The sequence below is a fragment of the Pipistrellus hanaki genome (assembly GCF_964339955.1).
Source record: "Pipistrellus hanaki genome assembly, chromosome: 2".
NCBI lineage: Eukaryota > Metazoa > Chordata > Mammalia > Chiroptera > Vespertilionidae > Pipistrellus > Pipistrellus hanaki.
Genome location: NC_140504.1, coordinates 159,146,040 through 159,172,332, shown reverse-complemented (window position 1 = coordinate 159,172,332; position 26,293 = coordinate 159,146,040). Strand labels below are relative to the sequence as shown.

The window sequence follows — 26,293 nt, the reverse complement described above, 5'->3', positions numbered from 1 at the left end:
CTAATATGTTGTATGTCACATATCTCAGTACCAAAAAAAATAGCTTCATGGTTGATAAAAACGTTTCTTTAGTTATGCAGAAAAGTAAAAAATAAAATAAAAATGCTTCTATTTTCAGGAAGATGATAAAGGGGAAGAAAGTCATTATCTTTTACAGTCAAACCCTAATGAAGACAAGACTGAAATTTCAGGAACAATTCATGATATAAATTCATCTTTAATACTTGAAGCACCCAAGGTAATTAGTACATTTATTTCCCATTTGCATGGTTTGCTGTGAGCTAAAGTTGCTACAAAGAAGACAATGCTTGTTACCACTCCCTTAGCTAAATATATAGAGTTCAAATAATCCCCTCTCTATCTTTATTATTGTTTTTTAATCTGAAATCTTTTCCCTCTTGTTTCACATTGCCTCCATAAATGACATAGGCCAGCGTAAGGCATTTTCAAAGAACAAGCATGCTTTCTTTTGTACTAATACTAGAGGCCCGATGCACGAAAATTCATGCCAGAGTGGCACCGGCACCTGGGACCCAGGCTTCCCTCCTCCCGCTGCTGGCCGGCACCTGGGATTCGGTTGGCTTCCCTCCAGCCCTGGCTTCATCAGGAAGGACGTCCAGAAGGACTTCCAGAAGACATCCAGTCTAATTATCATACTACCCTTTTATTAATATAGATTTCTTAACATTTTGAGGGCAGAACATATTTTTGAAAATAGACCTGCATTTATAATGATGCAGAAAACGGCTATACAAAAGAACTTCTTACTTAATACTTTCTAAAGTTTAGTTCAACCCTAATTTTTGCTTCAATTTTAGAAAGTTTATTTTAGCACTTTTTTCTTTTTTTCCTTTTTTTTTCTTTTTTAAATGAACTGTGCTTATTTTGCTCTTTGCAGCTAGAGTATGGTTTTGCTTCACTTGGTAATAGCTGTCTTTTGATATTCTTTACGTAATTTGTTGACAGTGTCTCAAGCTGACAGATAATCCATTATATTTTTTAGTGTAGACTTTTTTGGTTAAAATTTCATAAACACATGCCATGTCTAAATATACCTTCTACACACAACTTAAAAAAAAAAGTAGGTTGTAGTATTTGCTATACTGCATTGATTTAAAAGTTTCACCACAGTGCTATTTAGCTGCAAGTGAGGAAGTAATGGGAAAGAATAGATTCATTTCCAGGAACTTATGCTTAGTAATACTTAAAATAGGACCTGTCATTGATCCCTTAGTAAGAAATGGGCATCATTGTGATCAGCACCTTGACATCGCTAAGAATTTAATCAAAGGCTCAACTGCTCCATAGCATTACCAAAACTCAGCAATGTCCCTGCACATCTATGGCTATGTAGTTTTAGTTGTATGTACTTGTTCTTCTAATTAGTGAGCTATAAATTAATTTAAAAGCATACTGTATTTATTCCTTGTTGTCATATATTTTCAAAGCTGGTGAAAAAAATATTTCTGTTTATGGAATATTATCAAAGAGTCATATTCAAAGTAGTGAAACATACTCCTCTTATCTTTAGTTTACATGGAATGTTTATTTTTTTTCCAAATAGCCGTGATTTCTTTTGAGTTACATAAGCTTGAAAATCCTGATCTTTTAAGTCTTTGCTTTTGTAAGTATTAATATGAAGTGTTTTTGTATTTATGTACTATTTTTTATATGAGATTCATGAGTTAAATTTTCAGTGTAGCAGTTTAACAAAATGGCTATTTCTGACGGAGCGTTTTCAGGTGGTTAATGTATAATGAACCTTTTAGAATAGCCATTCACCTTGCCAAGGGCAGATTTCGGCCTCTGATTTATTCTTTGTCCCTTTCCTGGGTGGAAGGTTGTGTGGCAGTGAGCTTGTATTTCTCCTCGTGTGTAATGGAGAGCAGTTCATGTTAGCCATGTGTTGGCATGTAACAGCGTCCCTGCAGCTACAGCAGGGGTTACTTTTCCAGCTTTAAGAGGATGTTAATGTTTTTTGCAACTTTTTCCCCCCCAGGAATTTAGAGATGAACCCTATTTTAAAGAAGAACTTGTGGATGAGCCACTTCTAAATTTGGGAAGATCTTTCCAGTCCCAACAAAACGAGATAGACAATAGCAAGGAGGCCTGGGAAATGCATGAATTTCTGACTCCTGGATTGCAGGAGATGGGTGAAGAAAGAGAAATGCTTGTTGATGAAGAATATGAGCTCTATCAAGATTGCTTTCCGTCCGTGGAGTTGTATCCCTCCTCACACATTCAAGAGGCTGCGCCTGTTCCGCCCATGAAGGAACTTCACTTTGGTGCACAGTGGTTCTGTGACAGTGAACCGGCTGACCCTCAAGAAGCAAGGCCCATGATGAGTGTATATTCCCCGGACACACAGCAGTATGGCTACAGCACTGAAAACGTGGTAAGGGGTGTTTTAGCACAGATTGTCCCGCCTTCCCTGTCTCCTCCCCTTCCTATCCCAGTCCCTAAGTCATAAAACTTTCAAAAAACAAAATTTAATGAACCGTTTCATAATTAATCATTTTTCCAAGATGTTACTCTAAGTAAAAGCTCATCTTTTCTGCATCACACAACTTTCAGTTGCAGTCAATAAGCTCCTGTTGCTTTGCTTTATAGTGTTTTTTGTTTGTTTTGTTTTGTTTTGTTCTTTTGCTTTGCCTTTTTAGTGATGTTTTTCTCCTAATTACTCATTTCAGGGAAGAGGTCTCTTGCCATTTGATTTTTTTTTTTTAATTCCCTCAGGGAAATGCCATTCTATGTTTCTCACATTGTGTATTTGTCCAGGCAAATCAAGACAAATTGATTCAAGATATATTGTTGTTTATAACTCACTTAACCACACTTTCTCTGTAACATATATGATACTAGTCTCCAAACTCTAGGAAGTGGTCTTTACATTTGTGATACTGCCCATGTACAACTGGGCAGGAAAGCATTATATTTTAATAGGTTTGTCCTTGCTATTAAACCACCAATAAACTTTATCTTTTATAAAATTAGAGTTAACTGGTCACCAATTGGGGTCATTTATTAGGGATATTTTTTCGTGTTTGTTTTTTTTTCCTGTCCCCAATTAAATTCCAGGCAAATGGAAAGAAAGGTATTGTACAGGGATATGCATCAGTATATTCATTCAGATACAGTATGGCGCCTCCCCTCACCCCCCACCCGCCGAGGTTAGCAGCTTTCCTGCAGTGATTTGCAAAGTGTGTTTTCATCTGCTCTTTTATAGGGGCAGCTAGGACTGGGTTTTCCCTTTGCCTTCCTTAGATGTCTCCTCCCTTTTTCCCTTCTGCCGATGCTTGAGGGTCCTTCCGCCATGCAAAGCCCTGGACTAGATGTATTTATGGAACCCCAGAGGATGCCTCATAATAGAGAACAGATGTTTTGATATTATGTGAATAATACCTAGATGAGGGAATAGGTGACACACAGAATCACCTGGTCTGTTGCCATTGACAGTGGTGGCCTTAATGTTGTCGTTTAACTTTATGCTCATAAAAGTTTGTTTAAAATATCATAATAAAATACTTCAGTAAAAAAAGTATGTCCTGGAAGATTGTAACTTTGGAAAACTATAAAAGATTTGTGAAAAAGGAGGCCAAAGAGGAGATTGTGATAAGTTATTGACTGTGCTTACGTATCTTTGGTTTTAGGTTTGGGACATTGAGTGTTCACCATGCAGATAAGAGTGCTAGGGAGGATGTAGCCAAGGCTTAGAGCTCTGGAAATTCACCAGGGATTTGGGAATCAGTTATTTATGTGGTGGTCCAGTGTGATCAGGAGGTAGTGTGTCAACCATTGACCTTGATTAACTGGCTGGATCTTTTATTCCTCTTACCTTAGTGAATGTTTATTTAAATCCACTTATTAATGTTTTGAGAAACAAATTTGTTGTTTAAAAAAATCCAGTATTTAGAAAAAAAAAGGGGGGGGGGTGTTTCTAGCCTGTACTCTTGCAAATATTAAGTTACCAGTGTTCATTATTGCTTGCTACAGTATAAACCGTTACTTGAGAAGGCCTGTTTTCAGGGCCAGTTTTCCACTATCATTATTGTCTGTTTAAACAACATTATAGTGTTCCACATTTTATCATAAAGTACTAATGCATTTCTGTTTTCCTTCCTCTCGAGATGAAAGAAAATTTTGGCATCAATTCCCATCCCTCCATATCTTCTACGGAAGGAAACAGTCAACAAGGCAGATTCGATGATCTGGAAAATCTTAATTCGTTAACAAAAAGCAGCCTGGAGTTAGGTTTGTGGTTTTTGTTTCTCCTGAACAGAAATTACATTATTTTGCAATCTTTCCATTTTATTTTTGTGTGTGATAAAATTTACGCTCACGTTTCATTCATTTTGGCTTTTCAAATTTAAATCAACTTATTAATCTGCTTCCACATATCTGGAAGAAAAACTGTTGTTCATATTTTAACTTAGAGTTTTCAGATTTTGTTTTCTGAGAGGGCTGCATTTTCTCTGCCTCATTTTGCTTTTTATTATCAGGATGAATTAAAACTAAAGCTAATACCCGAGGCTGAATCTGAAATAAGTCCCTACTGATATATATTAAAACCTTTGATGCTATTAAGTGATACTGTTAGCTCACTGAATGGGGTTGTTAAATATTAATAAAGAGAGACATATTTTAAACATTTATGAAACATTTTTATAGTCATATATTACAGTCAATTTTGGTGCATTAATAACTTAGTTCCCATTAAAGAATCCTGAAAGTATCTTGCCTCTCCCTGTTTCCACCCAAGTATTGATTCTTATATAATTTCAAAAACTTGACTTTAACAAATATTTTTTTCATCCTGAAATATCTGAAATATCAAATGTTATAATATTAGGATCCTTAGTTCAAACTGTTAAATTCCTTTGTAGCACTGGGATTTATAGAGCCATTGTTCAGGATTCATGCTGTCCTTCACCTGTTATGACTCAGCTTATAGAAAAAATCTTTCTCTGTGAGAAATTCTTATGTGTATGGTAATATGCTATAAGGACAAAGAAAGAATTACAGAAAATTATGTAACACTTTTATGTAAATGTAATTTTTTTGAGAGAGAGAAAGAGAAAGAATGGAATTCTTCATGGTAAAGATTGAAGGCATCTGTGAGATAATAACAATGATCAATTCCCTGTGAGTCAACAGGGGTAATTTTGAATATCTGAGATTAGATGAGTCTATTCAGTTTTGCATGATCTATAATTGATCATGACTAGGGGGATATATGGGAAATTTTTCACCAAAATTCTTTAAGTATACTATTTTTTGTTTTGTTTTTGCTTAAATATATTTATGTTGATTTCAGAGAGGGAGAGAGAAATAGAAACATGAGTGATGAGAGAGAATCATTGATTGGCTCCCTCCTATATACCCCACACTGGGGGGTCAAGCCCGCAACCTGACTGGGAATCAAACCATGACCTCCTGTTTCATAGATTGACACTCAACCACTGAGCACACCAGCCAGGCAAGGATATTGTGTGTGTATATTCTAATAAAAATCCACCACATTTCTACAGTTCTCCAATTATTAAATACTTGGGAGAGCTATATAACACAAATTATTAAGTAAATGAAATAATAGACCATATCCATGTGATTACCACTGATACTTTATAACAATCTTGGTACCATTGTGGCCCAGATAATTTTTGGTTAGAGGATTGAACTGTACATTGAAGGATGTTTTACTAGTTTCCCTGCCTTCTAACCCTAGATGCCAGTGGTACTCCCACCCCAGTCATGATCAAAATAAAAATGTCTCTAGACATGCCAAATGTCCCTTGGGAGGAAAATTGCTACTCTTTGGACCTATGTATGCTTTATAACATTAGGTTTGAAAGGAACAGACAAGAAAAATGGGGTGAGTTATTGTAAGAAGAGGCAGTGGAGTTGGGAAAACTATAGGAAAGGAGATATTCTCTTCATGGGCTGATCCAGTCCTCCCATAGGTGACTCCAAAGTTAGTTCCACGGCCTTCTGCTGCCTGTATGAGTTTCATAGGGCGATTGTAACAACTTGTCACAGATTTTGTGGCTTAAAAGAACAGAAATAAATTCTCTCCGTGTTCTGGAGGCCAGAAGTCCAAAATCAAGGTGCTGTGCTCCCTCTCAATGCGCTGTGCTCCCTCTCAATGTGCTCGGGAAGAATCTGTTCTTCGCCTCGTCCAGCTACAGGTGGCTCCAGCCTTCTTTGGCTTGTGGTTGCATCACTCCATTATCTGCCTCTGTCTTCACATCGCCTTCTTTTCTTCCTACCAGTGTCTTTTCTTCCTTTGTCTCTTATAAGGATTTAGGTCTCACTTTGGTAGTCTAAGATGGTCTCATCTCAAGATACTAATATCTGCAAAGACTATTTCTTTCCCCAAGTAAGGTCACATTCATAAGTCCTGTAGCATGGATATACCTTTTAAGGGGTCCACCATTCAACCTACTACACTGCCTTAATATAATACTTTGCAAGGCCCTGAAAATAATTTATTTTCAGAGATTATAGCTTTCAGAGTAAAGCTGTCTTAGACCTGTGTTCACTAGAAAATCATTCATAACCACATTTTTGGGGGGGAATTTTTGAGAGCTGGCATGAGTAGTTGGATTAAAGCTAATCATGGGTGGGCTGAGAAATTACTGATGCCGAGTGAATACAGCAGCATACATATTGAGTTAATTCTACTCGATTTCATTTTTCTCTCGAGAGCCATGCCCAGCCTATGGCAGACTATTCCAGTCCCAGGATCCTTAGGAGTAAGCAGTTAACCTGCTGAGTCTCCAAGGCTTCTCCAAGCCTCTTTATTTCTTCAACTGTAAAATGGAGTTAGGCTATGTGTTCTCTGAAGCCTCTTTCAAATCTCTAGCTTTCTGACCACTTTAAAGTAACAGACCATTTTAGATTTATCTAAGAACAATTAATTTAAAAATTGGTTTTGGAGACCTATGTATAAAGGACTATTCTTAACTCTCTACTTTATCCAAAAATATGTGTCCTCCAAGAGGCTATACTCCTCATAGGCTATGAAACCAAGCCTACAAATTAGTATAATTAATGCTATAAAGCATAACAAGATAAATTTTAAATCTAACACATTTAGTGTTACAAGATTTCCGAGAGAAAGTAGTTCTTTTTCCCAATCTTTGCTCCTACCTGGAGTGTGCCTCCAGTGAACCCTGGATAAATTTCTGTCATTGCACCCAAGAGTCAGGCATACACACTCAATTGCGTGCCAGTCTCATACTGTAGACTAAGCTCTAAGGGGCAAGGCTTACCGCTGTTTACATTATAGTAGGCGCTCAAGAAATATTTGTCAAATGAGAACGTGACATGCCGCTTATATGTGGTTATCTCCCTTTTTTTCAGTTGCTAAGTTGTACAGTACCCAATCTCCTCTGTACTTGGATTCTTACTGCCTTTATTTTGTTGCCTATTTTTGTTCTGGTACCCCACTAAGTATAAGTCTTTTAAAATGTTTCCCATTCCTCTCCTGTAAGCATTAACCTCCATTTACCCAATATATATATATTTTTAAGTTCTCTGTTTTCCTAACCTTTGTGCTCCTGATATGGCCATTACCTAACAACTGCACAGGCCCTGAAGGACTGGATTTGTTTTATGGGCTCTCAGGTACTGTGTGCGCTTGGCGAACAGCTTTGTAAAGTGAAACTGTGTCAAGCACTGTGAGAGATGAAAATGTGTGCCTGAAAAAGGAAAAGAAAAAAGAAAATGTGTGCCTGAGCACCGCCAAGGGGCCATGGAGGAGGTGTGGGGCAAAGGGCATGGGCAGTCTTCGTGTGGAGCAGGTAATGCAAAGTTTTAAACAAACTGCAGCAGCAACCTGTAAAACCCAATGCGATAATTTAACAGGCTGCTTTTGCCAGCAAAGCTAGATGGGAAATAGCTCTGCACACAGAGCTGGTTTTCTGCTCTTAAGACTTTGGTGTTAGGCCATCCCTCTCAGAATCTTGATCCTACCCCTGGTCCCTCTTCAGTGGAGAGGAGGCAGGCATAAGCAGAGCTGGAAGAGTGAGGCAGGGATACAGACATGACTGCCTTGCGGAAATATGGGTCTTAGTGGATGGGATAGAGGGTGCTTGGGGTAGGGGAAAGCAACTGAAAGTTAATGCTTACAGGAGGTTTTCTTTCACGCCACCTACATGTTACAGTTATTTCCACCCCCTCGTCAGATTCTCTGTTGCATTATCAGCCAATTATATCCTGAAGTTTCTAGATAAGCTAAAAAGCAGAAGTCATAGTGAGTTTAGTGGAACATTTGTTCAGTAGGAAGAAATGGAGAGTTTAGCTGATGCTTATAGGAAAAACTAAAAGACTATATCTCTTAGAAATTATTTCTAATTTCCTTCAAAATATACTATAAACATATAGGCTTACGGGAGGCATTTAATGTATAATTCATCATAATTTAACCTGCAACCTGGATATTAGCCCTGATCAGGAATTGAACCCATCAAACCTTCAACGAATGGGATAATGCTCTAGCCATCTGAGCCACACCAACCAGGGCTCTGGCTTCATTTTTTACCATAGTACTTGTCATCATCTGACTTATTAAATATTTTACTTATTTAGTTTAATATAAATAAGTCTTCCTAGAAGGGATTTGCCCATAGTAAATGCTCCTAACTATTTGTTGAATGGATGAATGAAAGCATTTTGTGTTCAATATTTTTTGGTTTACTCTATAGGCATGATGATTCCGAATGACGTCCAAGGTCCTGGCTTGCTTGTTGAACTGCCCGCTATGGCTCAAAGAAGGCAGCAAGAGGATCTGCCCTTATACCAACTCCCCAGGGCCCGAGTTGTTTCCAAGACCTCAGCACCCACAGGAATGTTGTCTTCTAGATACACCACTGATGCATAGTATGATTTCCTTTTCTTTTACATTATAAAATAGTTCTCTTTTTTCTTCTATAAAAATGAAACAGGCATGATTATGGTGACACATTTGGAAAATACAGAAAAATATTTTGAATAAAACCCACCATATTAAACAATATACTAATTGTCTAAGTACATACATGCATACATACATACATAAAATTGTGCCTTATATGCAATTCTGTATTCTCTCAGTTGCATGCAAAATGGATTACATAGAGTATTTGCTTAGAAAATGGGAGGTTAATAGTTTATTTTTAACAAATCAAGCAAGGAGTATGCGGACAAATGAGGGAATGGGTTTAAGAGTTAGAGAATCTATAGGAATTGGTTTCTGATAACCTGTGGGAAGTGAGAGGGAATAGTTGATGAAGACTCATGGTCCTGGAATGGAGAACCAAATAGACAGTGGGGCCATTAGTTCTTTGACAAAGATTAGAGGAGCATACACAGGTTAGAAGGGAAAATAATGAGTTCAGTTGGAGACATATCGAGGGTTTAAGTATTCATAGGACAACAAAGTGAAGTGGAGTCAATTGGATACATGGTTCTTGGGATTAATGTTGAAGTTGTCCTGTCATGGATAATTGGGAACAAAATCAGGCAAGCATTAGTGAAACTCCTGGGTTTGAGTAGCATTTCAGGGGAAGTTCAAGTAATAAGAAGAGCATAGGGTCAAAATTGGAGACCTGCAAAGCAGCAATATTAAAGGTATGAATGGAGGAAAAAAATAGGAAAGTGGAATGAACAAAAGATAGAAGGAAATTGATGAACCAGAGGTTGACATAGAAATTAAGGGAAGAGAGAATTTTAACAAAAAAATCATTACAAACTATGGTCACATGCTACAGGGAGGTCAAGTAGATAAAATGGAAATGTTTTCATAGGGCATGGCCATATGGTCCTTGGTAAGCACAGTTTTATTAGAGTGCATGGTGAATTGAGAATTGAACAAAAGGTCTGAAACGGGACATAGGAAGAACAGACCAATGTTTTGAGAATCCTGATCATGAAAAAGGAAGATAGAATGCATGAGGTAGGCCGAAACTGGTTTAGCTCAGTGGATAGAGCATTGGCCTGTGGACTGAAAGGTCCCGAGTTCGATTCCAGTTAAGGGCATGTACCTTGGTTGCGGGCACATCCCCAATAGGGGATGTGCAAGAAGCAGCTGATCTATGATTCTCTCTCATCGATGTTTCTAACTCTCTGTCCCTCTCTCTTCCTCTCTGTAAAAAATCAATTATATATTGTATATATATATATATATATATATATATATATATATATATATAGAGAGAGAGAGAGAGAGAGAGAGAGAGAGAGAGAGAGAGAGAACTAATGAGTATGGCTCCAGCTATTTAAAAAAATAAAAAGAATGCATGAGGTAGGTAGATGATAGATAGATAGATAGATATAAATGATAGAGGGAGAATGAGAGAGAATATGTGTGTGTATCTGTCTGTGTCTTTCTGGAAACAATCCGGAAAAGAAATACATAAATTCTAGGAAGGGGAGTGATTAAACATAATTCATATAGAGACCCAGTAACCTTGATTTTTTTCCCTCTGTCATTAGGGGAAACGCTACTTTCTAAGAGTGTTGGGGTGCTAGTAGAGTGGCATTAAAAGGAGAAGTGTCAGAGTAGAGAGTAGCTTTTAAAACAAGGGTCCCCACCCAGTAATGGCTTAGTGGTGGAAGGGAGTTTAGAAAAATATTGGCCCCTCTTGCAAACTTCCCAAGAGCGAGAGAATGAGCATTAACCACTTGAGTGTGGTATCATGGCAAAGAACCAGCAGCTGTTGAGAGAACAGAGAAGGTATGAGAACATTCAGTGAAGAGGTTAGTGCATGGAGTAGTTTCTTTACAACTCAAAGAAGTTCCACAAAGTGATGGGAGTTTGGCTGGGCAGGTGTTACAGGGTGGAGTGATATATGAAGGTGAAACCAGAGTGTAGGACTTTGAGTCCAGCAGGAGAATGAACAAAGGGGCTGGAGGTACTGTCATAGCATAACAGGAATGAGTGATAGGGTGGAATTGACTGGCCCATATGTTTTTATTAAACCCTTAGTCCAAGAATGATGTTATATCATCTATCAACACAATGATATTGTCTTCTCTATTCAGTAACCTGTGACCTCCACCTAGAGTTTTAGATAGAAACTTCATGAAACGTTGTTCTTTGTGGTTCTGCATAGCTCATTTCTGAAGGGAAAGGGGAGACACAGATAGGCCCAACTAGGACAATCTGGTGGCTTTTCACGCAGCAGAACTGGAGCGGTGTGCAGAGGGTGGTGCAGGCAGGCCCGGTGTCCTAGTGACCTAACCAGCTCCTGGAGGAACTCACAGTGTTAAACAAGCAATGCATTTGTTTCTTTAGGAGAGATGCCGGGAAGTGGCAGTACTGGAAGGGTTAGCAATATATTTTATGACTTTTTATGTGATCAAATTACTTTTTAAATGAGATACTTTTGTCTTTTAAATTTCCCTTGTGCTTAGTCATTGAATCTGGCAGAAAAATTCAGAAATGGGGCTACTTCTCTGAAGCTATAGAACTATTAACTGTAGAATTGGAAAAGGTCTAAACAAATTTCCAAACCCTTACTCACGTAGAAGACAAAAGGAACATCAGTTGTATCTAAATTCTTCCAGCTTCTGAGAGGGAAGATAGACTTTACTCTTATCCCATTGCTTTTTTCTCCTAAAATGACTACTTTAGCAAGTCAATTTCTTATGCAAGCACAGGCATTTAAGGGCTCCAACCTAATTTTGTCTTGGGAGATCAGTCTTGCATTGGAAAGTTGTGCTTTTGGCTTGCTTGCATAGATTCAGGATATATTTAAGTCTCAGCAGGTCCAGAAGACTTCCTATAAATCATCGTCCCGGTTTTAATCTTTTAGCGAATGCCCATGGTGAATACTTAGTGCCACTCAGGAGTCTTTCTGAGACATGCATAGATTCTTTTGGAAGACAGTCTTTTGGATTATCAGGGTGTCATGAAGTACTAAATAGTATCTTAGAGTTTCTTCTTTGCATTAATTGTAGTATAGTTCTTTAATGTGCATATACACTGAGTGGCCATATTATTATGATCTCTGAGTGCATAATAATCTGGCCACTCCGTGTATATCCTATATAATAAAAGACTAATATGCAAATTGTCCCTTCAACCAGGAGTTCAACCAGAAGGCAGGCTGGCAATTGCCCATGTCCCCTCCCCCTAGCCAGGCTGGCTGGATCTCACCCATGCACGAATTGATGCACTGGGCCTCTAATATATATATATATATATATATATATATATATATATATATATATATATATACACACATACACATACTGAGTGGCCAGATTATTATGCATTCAGAGATCATCATAATCTGGCCACTCAATATATATTTGTGTCAAGACAACTTCTTTTTGTGTTTGGAGGCAGGACAAATATTAAGAGGTCAGATCACCCTCAAAGTGGGGCTCTCTACAAGAACTGTGGGCCAGCATGTATAATAACTCTGGAAGGAATCTGAGCTCTTTTGTTCCAAGTATCCTCCTTTCTTTGTAAGGTCACTTGAGATCAGGTCTTCAGAATTCACCTGGCTTCAGTCCTTTTCTAACTCATCTTTGTCATCGCCTGCTGCCTGAGGACATATGGGTGCCTATAAAGGGGGACATGCACATCTCTCAGACTAATAGCAGATCTGTGGGATAGACATATTGTGGGTGTTGCTCAGATTTTTCCTCCATTATTTATAGCTACATGGCCCTGAGAGGGCTTCCCTTGTGTCCAAAATTTCTCATTTACAAAGTACTAGTTTTACAGTTGAAATAAAAGTGAATATAAAGGGCTTCGTATAATGCCTTGAACATAGTAAATGTCTAATGGAAGGCCAGCAGTGATGCTCAGTGACAATGATGGACTCACAGGCCCCGAGATTTATCTAGGATAGTATTCTTTATTGTGGGGTTTTTTAAAAACACTCAAGGAGATTGTAAGGTGTTTGTTTTATAATAAAATAGGACCAATTCACAGTTAGTAAAACAAGTTGTCAGAGGCTAAAGCCTTAGGAAGAGGATGAACTTGAGATGAAAGACATTTAAAGTTGACAAGAAATCATGCTGTCTGTATAATAGGATACAAATGAAAAGAAATACTTTACATATTACATACTTTGTTAGAGTGGTGGAGGTAGAACAGGAGGCAGGTGTGATAGTGGGGGAAAGGATTAAATGATTGTTATATTTTGAGCTCCCAATACAGTACCTGGCATTTAGTGCCTTTTAAATGAGTGATGGATGTTTAATAGATTTACCTTCGGGATAAACTGCCAAAAATTATGTACAAATTCAGAACATTGGTAAAAGGCTGAGGAAAAGGAAGAAAAGAAATATGTGCATTTGAGAGAGGACTACTCTGGAATGTTTTGAGTTGGGAGGAGAAAGGGGAGGTTTCCAGAATACTTCTGTTGCAGCTGTTGTCCACACTGCAGGGGAAGATTAATGTGAAAAATTAGGGCAGGAAGTACATAAGAATATCTTTGAGAGTGTATTTAGATCTTTGATTATTAATCCAGGCTCTACCAAAGGCCAAAAGAGATGTAAAGTTGACTGAAGGAAGCAAGTTACCCTTTGTGACTTGAGCTTTCATTGCCTTAGCAAAACTCTTAAACACAATTGTACATATTAATAAAATGCACATATTTTTAAGGGACAGTTTCCTTAATTTTGATCCCTGTGTAGGTTCATATTACTGACAGTCCAATTAAGATATTGAACATTTCTATCACCGCAGAAAGTTTGCCCATCATCTTGGCAGTGTCTTATCCAAAGCACCTACTGATGTGACTTCTTATACTGTCATGTATTTATCCTGTTCTAGAAATCATGCAAGTATAATCATGCAGTAGGACTTTTTGTGTGGGTCTGGCTTCTTTTCACTGAGCACAGGTCTGTGCCATTCTAACCTTTAATATGAGGATTGCCTGATTCTTTCTGTGTACTGGTGCCAATAATAATTTGCTTCGTACCCTCAAAATCACTATAACATCTGTACAAGTAAACTAACTAGTTTGGGAAACTCTAGTGCCCATTCTCCCTGGCTTCAAACACTCAGTATTCCCTATGGCATGTCATGCAAATTGCCATATACAATCTATATTTAAAGAGGCAAAAGAAATCATGACATAGCTTAGTCACAAGCAGAACTCTTCCTGTTTAATTCCTTTATGGCGCTGCGTTTACTTGGCCCTCCTATGGCTTAGTATGTAGAAATTTTATATGAAAAAGAAAAGGTGTATTGAAAAGGAAAGGTCACCTTGGCTATCTGGATCCATCTGACTTTGGTATGATGTTGAAAATTTTATTCACAAAGGGATTGTATATCATGATCAAGTCTTACTAATAACACCCACCTGTTCACTAATGAGCTACTCCATCTTTCCTCCCAAATCTGTAAAGAATGATAACTTTGGGCATTTGTTAAAAAGTTCTGAAATAAAAAGCATTGTTTTTCTTGGATGTTTAATTCCCTTGGGAAAAAATTGGTTCTATGTAAGAGGTAAATTTAAAACATTATTTTAAAATTTAAAACTTTAACTGATTGAACTATTGACCATATTTAATTAGAGTGCAAATTATAAAATTTGGTTAGAAATCCCTCATTAAAGTTTTAAATATATTTATGAAAATGTATATCTTATTATGTGTAATAAAAGTATTTTACTTTCTCAATTAAATTTTATTTGGGGTTAAAAGGTATATACTGTGCATACCTTCATCATGTAAAGTGACTACATCAGTTGGTATAGTTGCTCATCTCCTGTGACTGTATTTCTAAAACTACTCGCACCGAATGGATAAGATTTTGCAAGTTTTATCTCTCTTTAAGTATAAAATAATCTGATTAAAATATGCACATGCCAATTTCCTGAAGAAAGTTAATATTCTTTGAAATAGTCAGTCTCTTTCAACAAAAGAATCTTTTTGCTACACACTTTATCTAAAACTTGCCATATTCTAGATAATGCTCCCCCTCTAAATCCTTCTCTTAATTGGTGAAAGCTAGCAGTTTAGGATATTTTTGGTTTTTCATTTTAATAGATAAATCAATAGCTTATACTAATATTAAAGCTTGGTTTTCATTCTAGTTTATTTTATTTTAATTTTTCATTTTTTAAAATAAATCTTTATTGTTCATATTATTACAAATGTTCCTCTTTTTTCCCCCCCTCCATTGCTCTCCTCCACCAGGTTCCCATCCCACCCTCTGCCCTTTCCCCACCCCTCATTGTCCTCATCCATAGGTGCACAGTTTATGTTCAGTCTCTTCCCACATCCCCTTCTCCCCTTTTCCCCAAGAATTGTCAGTTCACTCCCCTTCCATACCTCTGATTCTATTATATTCAACAGTTAATATTGTTCATCAGATTTTTTTTAATTTCCTTGGTTTTTAGATTTACTTGTTGATAGTTATGTATTTGTTGTTCATAGTTTTTATCTTTATTTACTTTCTCTTCCGAAAGAACCCCCTTCAGCAATTCATATAATTCTGGTTTGGTGGTGATGAACTCCTTTAGCTTTTTTTTTTATTGGTGAAGCTCTTTATCTGACCTTTGATTCTGAGTGATAGCTTTGCTGGATAGATTATCTTTGGCTGTAGGTTCTTACTATTCATCACCTTGAATATTTCTTGCCATTCCAGTCTGGCCTGCATGGTTTCTGTTGAGAAATCAGCTGACAATCGTATAGGTGCTCCTTTATAGGTAACTACCTGCTTTGCTCTTGCTGCTTTTAATATTCTCTCTTTGTCTTTTGCTCTTGGAATTTTAATTATGATTTGTCTTGGTGGGGTCCTCTTTGGATTCCTTTTGTTTGGAGTTCTGTGTGCTTCCTGGACTTGTAAGTCTAATTCTTTCACCAGGTGGGGAAGTTTTCTGTCACTATTTCTTTCAGTATGTTTTCGATATCTTGTTCTCTCTCATCTTCTGGGACCCCCATAATTCTGATGTTGATTCGCTTGAAGTTGTCCCAGAGGTTTCTTACATTATCTCTAACTTTCTGGATTCTCTTGCCTTCTGGCTTCTGTGGAGGAGTGTCTTCTGGCTCTTTATGTTCCAAATCTTTGACTTGATTCTTGTGATCTTCCATTCTGTTTTTAGGACTCTGTATAATATGTTTTATTTCAGACAATGTATTCTTTATTTCTTGTTGATCCCTTATCATTTCTTGTTGATTCCTTATTATTTCTAGTTGATCCTTTTCATATCCTCGTAGGACTCATTGATCTTTTCTAGAAAATTCTTGAAAAACCTTATAAGCATGGTTTTGAACTCTATATCCAGTCTCTTCTTGTCCTCCATTTCTTTCGTTTGTGATCTATTTCCTTGTCTCGGCATTTTCGCAGCTTCCCTGAGTTGGTAACCTTAAAAGTCTCTGTGTTCTGCTTGGATGGGGCGGAGTTTCAGGGTGGAGCCTACAGCCTTGGCCACATCAGCCACGTCAGCCACTCCCTATGCGGCTCCTGAGTCTCAGTGTTTCTCAGGGTCTTTCGGTACTCGCTACAAGCACCTCTGAGAGTGAGGTGCCTTCGAGTTTTGCCTGCTACCAAACAGTCTAGTCTCTCCCCCAATGAGCCCAGAACTGGGTTCAGTTCAGTTGGAGGTGGGGTTGGAAGTGGGGTTCAAAGCAGTCTGGGGCTTTTGTCTCCTTCCCGCCAGGGCAATCCTGTGACACAGTCAACTGTCCCTTCTCTACACGCAATGTGCACGCCTCCGGGACCTCCTTTCACCGCTCCCCAGGGTTTCCACCTTACAGCCCAGTCTCTCTCTGTATGAGCCTGGGTCCCCGGGGTCTGGCCTAGAACTGGGGTTCAGAGCAGTCGGAACTGGGGCTCAGCACAGTCCGGAGCTTTTGTCTCCTTCTCACTAGGGCAGTCTGGCAGCAGTCAGCAGTCCGTCCTCTGTGCACAATGTGCGTGCCTCCTGGGGATCTACCTTTCGCCGCTCCCCTGGGATTCTGCCTCACAGCCCAGGCTTCTTCTGTATGCGCCTGGGTCCCCAGGGTCTGGCCTAGAACTGGGGTTCAGTGCTGTCGGGTCTGGGGTTCAGCACAATCTGGAGCTTTTATCTAGGGAACTTCAGCCAGGCACTCAGTCTCCCCTCCTTTCCGGCTCCATCCTCTCTGCGCACACGCAGCGTGTCTCCGTACCTTAGGCTTTTATAGCTCCTCTGATTTTCCTTCTGGTTTTCTCTTTCCTTCTTGTTGTAGAATTTCCAGTCAGTCGACTTTCCTGTAGCTCTGGGCAATGTCCATATTATATTTTAGTTGTATTTTATTGAAATTGTTGTGTGCGGCTGCGGTTAGGTGTTTACCCGTGCAGCCATCTTGGATCCTCTTCTCTAGTTTATTTTTTAATTAAAGAATTTAATTTCTAGAATGACAACAAATTTGTATCATAATAAAGATGCATATGTGTGTTTTTTTTCATAATGCCTATTATGAACTATTTTTGCTCACAACACTTCTGACACCAGTTCCATGGAGTTATTGCAGACTCCACAGCATAAAGGTTCCACCCTATAAGATTGCCCTGACTTCACATGCCGGTTGCCAACTGTACTTCTGACCAGACAGCTTGAAATTGGGTGTTCCCACAACCTCTCCTATAGGCTTGTGAGGAGGGCTTACAGAACTCAAGAAAGCACTTTACTATAAAGTGGTTTATTATAAAGGACACAACTTGGGAATAGCCAAACGGAAGAGAGACATAGGGCAGGTATTGTGGGGAGGTGTGAGGTGTGCACGGTGCTTCCATTCTTCTCGGCACATCACCCTCCCAGCATCTTGAGGTGTTCTTCAACTTGGAGGGTCTCTGAACCCTGTCCTTTAGGCTTCTTTTCTCTTTATGGAGATCCATTAAGTAGGCAAAATTATTTACATCATTAGCCATTGGCGCTTGAACTCAATCTCTAGTCCCTCTCCCCTTCCCAAAGGTGGGGCTGAGGGTGGGACTGAATGTTCTAATTCTAATCACCTATTTGTTCTCTGGCAGCAGCACCCATCTGAAACTATCCAGGGTCCTACCAAGAATCACCTTATTAGCACCAACTCAGTTCTGGTTGAAAGGAGATTGTTATTAATAACAAAAGATGTTCTTATCACCCATATCAAAAAGGAAATTCCAAGGGTTCTAGAAGCTCTATGTCAGGAATGAGCACAGACATGAATGATTTATTTCTTACTAGAGGCTCATTGCATGACATTTGTGCACTGGGAGGAGGGGTCTCTCAGCTTGGCCTGTGCCCTCTTGCAGTCTGGGAGCCCTTGACAGACATCCCCTGAGGGGTCCTTAGCGCTGCCGCAGAGTCAGGAGAGGCTCCCAACACAAACACTGTGCTTGCCAACCGTGAGCCCTGCTTCTGGCTGAGCAGCTCTCTCCCTGTAAGAGCGCACTGACCACCAGGGGGCAGCTCCTGCATTGAGCATATGCCCCCTGGGGGTCAGTGCTCATAATAGTGACCAGTCAGTCTGCAGTTTGATCGATTTGCATATTAGGGTTTTATTATATAGGATGTGGGAGAAATTTTTATGCAAAAAATGAAAAACTTGCAAAGGAAATTAATACTGGTTGAGCTTTAGTTAAATGTCAGGTTTTTTTCTCATTTAATCTTTGTTACTGTTACATAGAGTAATCATAATATGAAAGTTTATGTGATGATTACAACTATCCAATGAATAATAATGTGCTATGATAAAGTGAACACTTCACTTAAATTGGTGGAATTATGGGAGTATCATTTAGGGATTGCATTCAAAGGCTCATACACAAAATCCCCACTCCCCCTTTAGCATTGGCTTAACTATGCAGGGCCTTCATTTTCTTTTTTTCAAGTAAAAAGTTTTGAAGAAAGTGGTCTGTCAGAGTCTGAAACATGTTCTTCCCCTCTTCTCTGCTGTCCTTACTGGATGGCTTCTGGTGGTTTTAAGATGGATGCTTCACCACCAATATCATCTCTGCCTTCTAGGCAAGGAGAAGGGAAGGGTGCAGAGCAAAAGGCTTCTGCCAACCGATTCTCTTTCATTTTAATAAGTTTACCTGGAAGTCTCATCGAGGAACTTTTGCTTCCATATCCTCACAGTCACCATTAATGGAAAGGAAATTCACAAATGTACTTCTTTAGAGCTGGGCAAAGTGCCATCTGGAATAACAGAGTTCTGTTGGTAAGGGAAAGTGGGAGAGAGGACTTTAGATAAGTAACCAGCAGATATCTGCCAGCTGTTTGCCCCTGAATGCTATAATGCTTCTAATCATAAAAAACAGATTGGCGAAGGCAAGAAGGCCATCTGGCTAGTGGGTGAGATGTTAATGATCCCGATTTCTTACCTGATTTTTGGAATGTCTAGATCCTTTCAGCTTCCTCCTTTACAGTTATTCTTAAGCCATTATATCCTAGAAAGTCTGTAGAATGGCAAGGAAGTTGAATTTTCTTACTTTTTACAGGACGTAGTTGAAAGTTCAGAGAATAATGGAGCATTGAAACTTAGTGCGGAAAGAAAGATTTAGGTACTGTGAGGAAGTTGTATAGAATGTCTAAGCCTCAGTTCCTCATGTGAAAAATATAGTTATGTGGCCTGCTGTGCCTACTTCATGGGGTTTTTGTGAAAAGTAAATGAAAGTGGTAGTGCCTACATTTTTATATAGAGTAATACAGTGTAGAGTATCAGACATATTATTTCATTGGGTGGTCCAAAGTCACATACCTATTTCATGGCACAGGTTAGAGTGGAGCTTAGGACTCCTGGCTCCTCTTCTAGATAATTATCTCTACCCTATTAGATAGCACTATTTATATAATTACTCTGTAGTTCAGCATTTTGTTATTAAGCAGTTCCATGCTAACATGCTTGATGGGTGAAAGTATGGTTGTGGTATGGTAGGTGGGAGGATTGAATTAGATAACATAAGTAAATCTCTCTGTAAACTGAAAAGTGATGTATAACTACACAAGATATCATGGGATACCAATGGTGGGAATTATTTAGAGTGACAGAAAAATTTAGAAAGAGGGATCATGTTTACTGACTGTTAAGCCATTCATGTTGATCTATTCTCTGAGCTGTTCAAAATTTTTAAGGAATATATCCTATTTAATAGAAGGCTAATATGCAAATTATAACCTTGACCTGTTCAACCAGGGGGCGGGCCGGCCCATCAACTGCCTGGGGACCCTCCCTTCAGCTGGCCTCACCCCCAATAGGCTCCCTCTTCCCTTGATTGGGGGTTGGGCCAGCCAACTGCTTGAAGTCCCTCCCATCCCAGCCAGCTCAGCCCCAATTGCCCCCCCCCCCATTGGAGGGTGGGGCCGGCTGGCCAACCTCCTGTATCCTATACTCCCAGCCGGCCCAGCCCTGATCAGCCCCAATTGGGGTGGGCTGGCCAAACCCCACCTGTGCACGAATTTGTGCACCGGGCCTCTAGTTTTTATTTTGATAGAGGAACAAATATTACACAAATCAAACACACAATTTTTGAAAATAGCATATAGAGTGTCACCAATAGAAGAGCTTATAATCTATGATTTTCTGGTGCTGGGTGAATATTTGTTGAGTTGAACATTAAAACAATATATTTTTACTTTGTACGGACAGTTAACTATTGATGTAAATATTTTAAAAGCTTAAAAATTAAGAACTGTTTAACTACACATAGATTGTGCAATTTTATGTATTATAAATTGTGTGTGTATTTTTTTTTTTTTTCCTCCTTAGTGAGTTACCTGAGAGAGAAGAAGGTGAAGGGGAAGAAACGCCAAACTTCAGTCACTGGGGTCCACCAAGAATGTATGTTGATGACATTATTGGCTTTCTCAGTAGAACAACACAATCAGCTGCTTTTTTCTTTAATATTACTGTCATCCAGTCATTCTCTAATGATTGAGAAATTGCTACTCATATGTAGACTGGCCCAAAGTTTAGCTTTATTTTGTTTTATCTAGAGATTTAGCAGGCAAAATGACTACAATCAATCTTAGGAAAATATCGTATTCTTTCAGATAAAACAACTTTCAAATGTCCATTTATGACAGCCACTGATGGGCTAAGCATAGTTTATCCCTGCCTCACTGAGGGCAGATAGGGCTGCCTTGATTACAGTAAATCTTCTTTATGTATGAACAACAACAGTAGTGAAGCTATACCATATACCAATTTATCTCCCCCTCCAACTCCTGTGCCTGTGTGTACGAACAGAATGTGTTGGACCCATCTCTCTTAGATACTCTTATAAATTTATGTAGGCATGAGGGCTGTACTTTATTAAGATTATCAAAGTCTTCCTTTAGCTGCTTTGTCTATTCTTCATGCATTATTAATTTCACTGTGCCCACAAAAACTTTTTTCTTGCACTTACAGTTTTGTCTTAAAAACTCTTAGGAACTGTTTTCTGAGCTACTTTTATATTTGCATGAATTATAGGCTAATTCATGCAACTGGAGCAAAATTCATAGTATTTTGAGGGTCAAGTTTTTTGTTTTGTTTTTGTTTTAATTCTCACTCAAGAATATATTTGTTGAATTTAGAGGGGGTGGGGGGAATATCAATGTGAGAGAGAAACATCAGTGGTTGCCTGCTGGAAGCTCCCCAACTGAGGATCAAACCCACAATGTGCTCTGACCAGGAATGTGCTCTGACCAGGAATTGAACCCACAGGCTTTTAGTGTATGGGACAATGCCCCAACCAACTGAGCCACCAGGCTGGGGCTTGAGGGTCAAGTGCTATCCCATATGTTTTTGAAATGATGTGAAGGTAGAAAGAAAAGGAAACCATCCTACTTAAGAGCAGATAAAAATATCTGTTCTCAAAAAAAAAAAAAAAAAAAATCTGTTCTCCACTTAAAGAACCTCAGATTATACCTGCTGACTGGGAGAAGCAGCTTGGGGCAACAAGCCTCTCAATGGCAAATTTATTTTGTTCTGAAATTTTCTGCTTTTTGCAGAGACTTGATTTTTTTCACCCATTTGTTCTTTTCTTAATCCAATCTTTGCTAAAATTTATGGATGTAGATGAAAAGAACTAATGTGGTAGGAGATGGGAACATTGAGGCCTAGCTAAATCTCTCAATATTGAGTTGTATTTATTGTTTTAGATACCTATCTTTTTCAGAATTTAAACTTTCATGTATGCCATGAATTTTTTTAAATTTTTAAGAAATGTATTGATTTTTAGAGAGAGGGAGGAAGGGGGAGAGAAAGAGAGTGAGGGAGAGAGAGAGAGAAACATCAATTTGATGTTTCACTTATTTACGCATTCAGTGGTTGATTCTTGCATATGCCATGACAAGGGATTGAACCTGCAACCTTGGCATGTTGGGATGACGCTCTAACCAATTGTGCTACCTGCCCAGGGTTATGCCATGAATTATCAATAATATCTTATAATTTAGGAATGAGGTACAATTTCTGAACATTTGTAAAAATATATTTAGAAAATATATTTATATAAAATATGAGCCACAAGGATATGGTACAAATTGAACACTTACAGTAACAGTCCCACAAATTAAATTAACTTGTTTCATGAGTGCATTTTGTTTTATTCTTTTTACAGTGTTGAGATTTTTAGGGAACCCGATGTGTCTCTTGGTATTAGCATTGTTGGTGGACAAACAGTTATAAAACGCCTGAAGAATGGAGAGGAGCTTAAAGGTATATTTATCAAACAAGTTTTAGAAGATAGTCCAGCAGGAAAAACAAACGCTCTTAAAACTGGAGATAAAATACTTGAGGTAAATATTAAAATTCTGTTTTTGTTTTAATGTAATGTGAAATAGTAAAATAATCATTTAGCCAGAATGCCTATCTTCATGAGATGAGGGATACGTGTGTACAATTGGTGTATTTTATTTAGATGCCGTAGTTTGTATGTTGTTTGCACAATCGTATGAGATTCTAAAATTAGAGTGGTAGCATATCTTTAAAATAGAGGCATAATATGCTATTTGGACCAGACAGCCAAATGACCTTCTGGATGACACCAGGGCTCTGAGGATGGAACCCCTTGAACAAATTTTGTGCATTGGACCTCTAGTAAAACAATAAAGCAAAAAGCTTTGATTGACTAAACAAACAATTTCAAAATTTAACAGAATGAGGCCCCTGGTGGGCATCATGTTTCTTCCACAATCTTTAATAAGCTCTAAATTTTATCAGTGTGTGTAGGTGGGCTAGCCATGCCTGTCCTCCCAGTGTTGCCCTGGAAGTCGATGGAAGAAGGATAAATCCATTGTTCACATGTGTTAGGCTTTGTAGAGTGGAGTCAAAACACTGAGACTGTCCTGAGGTGTGAATCTGATACATTTCTTTGCATTGATTTTATTGGATGACACCATATTGAATATCTTCAATCTGGGTGTCTACTTGTTATTGATTTATGCTCTATGATGCTAAATATCAGCTATGGTGTTTCAGCTCTGATAGAGTGAAAAGAGCCCTGGAGGCCGTGGGTTGAAGTCTAGATTGTTCTGTTTATTGCTATTTGTACTTATTCTCAGTTTCCATATAAAATGGAAATGGGAATTCAAAACCCTTAATATCATTGTGAGGATTAAATCAAGACATCATATGAAAATGCTCAGAATAGCCTTGTGTTGATTGTAGCATTGTCCCATACACCAAAAAGGTTGTGGGAAGCAACTAATTGATGTTTCTCTCTCACATTGGTATCTCTCTCTCTCTCTCTCTCTCTCTCTCTCTCTCTCTCTCCAATGTCCTCAGGTGAAGATAAAAAATTTTAACGCTCTCTATACACAAATTCTATGTTACATTTGTTTTATACAATTTAAAAAATGTTTTTAAATGCACTGGGAACATGGCAGTGAAGAAAATGACAAAAAAAAATCCCTTCTCTGATGCATTTGCATGTTAGTTGAAGAGATAAACAATACAGAAAATAATATGTAGAATGTTAGATTGTAATAAGTAGCTTTGGAGAAAAATATTAGGGAAGAAGATAAGGAATGACAGGAGTGAAGGCAGTAGTTGGAATTAATAGATTTGTTGTAGAAGATACTAGGGCAAGTATAGGAAATGAATGAGCCATGTGGGTTGATGGGGGAAGAAGGCTGCAGGAAAACTAAAGTGTGAATACTCTGAATGCAATGAGAATCCAATAGAGAATTATGACTGCATACACATTTTAAAAGGATACTCTGATGTCTGGGGCAGGTATGGTTTCTTTTATTTAGTAATAACATGGTATAGGTTTTTCCTTTTCTTTCTTTTTTTTAAAATTATATTTTATTGATTTTTCACAGAGAACAAGAGAAAGGGATAGAGAGTTAGAAACATCGATGAGAGAAAATCATCAATCAGCTGCCATTTGCACACACACCCACTAGGGATGTGCCCACAACCCAGGTACATGCCCTTAAGAGGAATCGAACCTGGGACCTTTCAGTTTGCAGGCTGATGCTCTATCCACTGAGCCAAACCGGTTTTGTCCCTTTTCTTTATTTGCATCCTTATTTATTATTTTGTTTACTTGTATTTTTTAAGCAACATATAACTGGATTTTGCTTTTGTAAATCTAAATTGATAATCTTCATTTAAGTAAATAGAGACATTAATTTATTTTTAATTTTGATTACTGACATAATTGAACTTAATTTCTAATTATATATTTTATATTCTGTTTTATCTTGGTTTTTTTTTAACTTCCTCTTTTGTAATAATTATAGATTCATAGAAAATTGCAAATAAATGTACAAGGAATTTCTGTGTACCCTTTCCTCGGCCTTCCCCAATATTAGTGAAATACACAATTATAGTACAACTAGAGGACTAGTGTACAAATCCGTGCACAGGTGGGTCCCTCAGGGTAGCCTCTGGGGATCAGGCCAAAATCTGCAGTCCAATGTCACCTGCTGCTCCTACCTGCCGCTCCCACTCATCCTGGTCCTGCTTTATTCATTTAAAGTCCCAATCAGGAGAGTCTTGCACCACAGCAGTGGCACTCGCCAGCCATGAGCCCTGTATCTGGCATCCATTCTGAGTGGGCTTGGGGCAGCCGGGATGCATTCGACCTTCTGAGTGGGTGGGGGGACACCCTTGCGGGCCCAGGATCAGATCCATCCCACTGACACTTGTGCTGGTTATTGGGAGCCACCTGGTGGCTGCTTTTATATCATTTCTTCCTTATGGAGCATCCAGGGAAGGGAAGTGGCCGCATTGCCTGAGGCTGACTTCCAGGTGGTCGGGGCGCTGTCAGGATCATGCTGGCAACACTAGTTCTTTGGTGCCTGGCTCATTCTCCAGAGATTGGACCTGCAGGACTACTGAGTGAGGGAGTGGCTGCCGCCGGACTGGTGGGCTGCCATGTTGGTCAGCTGAGCAGCATTCATACTGTGAGAGCACACTGAACATCAGGGGGCATCTCCTGCATTGAGTGTCTGCCCCCTGGTGGTCAGTGTGTATCATAGTGACCAGTCCACCGGTTGTTCGGTCATTCAGTCACTTAGGCTTTTATATAAACCAAATACTGATATAGTCACAGTTCATTGGCCTTATTCAGGTTTGTATTGATAGCTCTACACAGTTTAATCACAATGTAGCCTTGCATAACCACCACTTCAATCAAGAAACTCAACTGGCCCTAGCTTGTTTGACTCAGTGGAAAGAGTGCCAGCCTGCGGACTGAAGGGTCCTGGATTCAATTCCAGTCAAAGGCACATGCCCAGGTTGCAGACTCAATCCCCAGCAGGGGGCATGCAGGAGGCAGCTGATCAATGAATCTCTCTCACCATTAATGTTTCTATCTTTTAATCCCTCTCCGTTCTCTCTAAAATCAATAAATATATGGGGGGGGGGTGGGGAGAGAAACTCAACTGTATTGTTACAACAGGACTCCCTTGTGTTACTTTCTACCCCTCTATGGCCACTCTTCTCCCCAACCCTAACTGCTGGCAACCTCTGTTTCTCCCTGTCTATAATTCTGTTATGTCACAGTTGTCACATAAGTAAAGTCATACATTATATCTCTTTTTGAAATTGGCTTTTGCTCACTCAGTGTAATTTGGTTGAAGTTTACTCAGTTTACTATCAACTGTTCATTCCTTTTTATGGCTGAGTAGTATTCCAGGATATACTACTGTTTAACTATTCATCCATTGAAAGACATTTGGGTAGTTTCCAGTTCTTGGCTATTCCGAATAAAGCTCCTGTAAACATTTGTATACACGTTCCAGAGTGAAAATGAGTTTTTGTTTCTCTAGGATAAATGCCCATGAGTGCGATTGCTGGGTTGTCTGCCATGTTCAGTTTTAGTCTTGTTTTCCAGAGTGGCTGAACCATTTCACATTTCCACCAAGAGTGTTTGAGTGATATAATTCCTCTGCATCCTCACCAACAT

General features: G+C 38.8%; 1 protein-coding gene and 1 long non-coding RNA gene across 6 annotated transcripts in view; one reads left to right on the top strand and one right to left on the bottom strand.

Moving 5' to 3' along the window:
- The window catches only part of PATJ (PATJ crumbs cell polarity complex component), a 762,329-nt gene that overhangs the window by 103,348 nt on the left and 632,688 nt on the right, over positions 1–26,293 (top strand). For all 5 annotated transcript variants that reach the window (XR_014794340.1, XM_084876078.1, XM_084876077.1 and 2 more), the window contains 6 exons: positions 119–238; positions 2,000–2,395; positions 4,128–4,251; positions 8,706–8,880; positions 20,659–20,730; positions 22,496–22,673. Coding sequence is in view for 4 of the 5 variants with exons in the window: in XM_084876078.1 (XP_084732204.1) it covers positions 119–238; positions 2,000–2,395; positions 4,128–4,251; positions 8,706–8,880; positions 20,659–20,730; positions 22,496–22,673 (1,065 nt within the window). In the remaining variant the exon portion in view is untranslated. The remainder of the gene's footprint in view (positions 1–118; positions 239–1,999; positions 2,396–4,127; positions 4,252–8,705; positions 8,881–20,658; positions 20,731–22,495; positions 22,674–26,293) is intronic.
- LOC311618492 overlaps positions 1–26,293 on the bottom strand; it is a 700,613-nt gene that overhangs the window by 545,715 nt on the left and 128,605 nt on the right. The gene's annotated exons all lie outside the window — the stretch shown is intronic.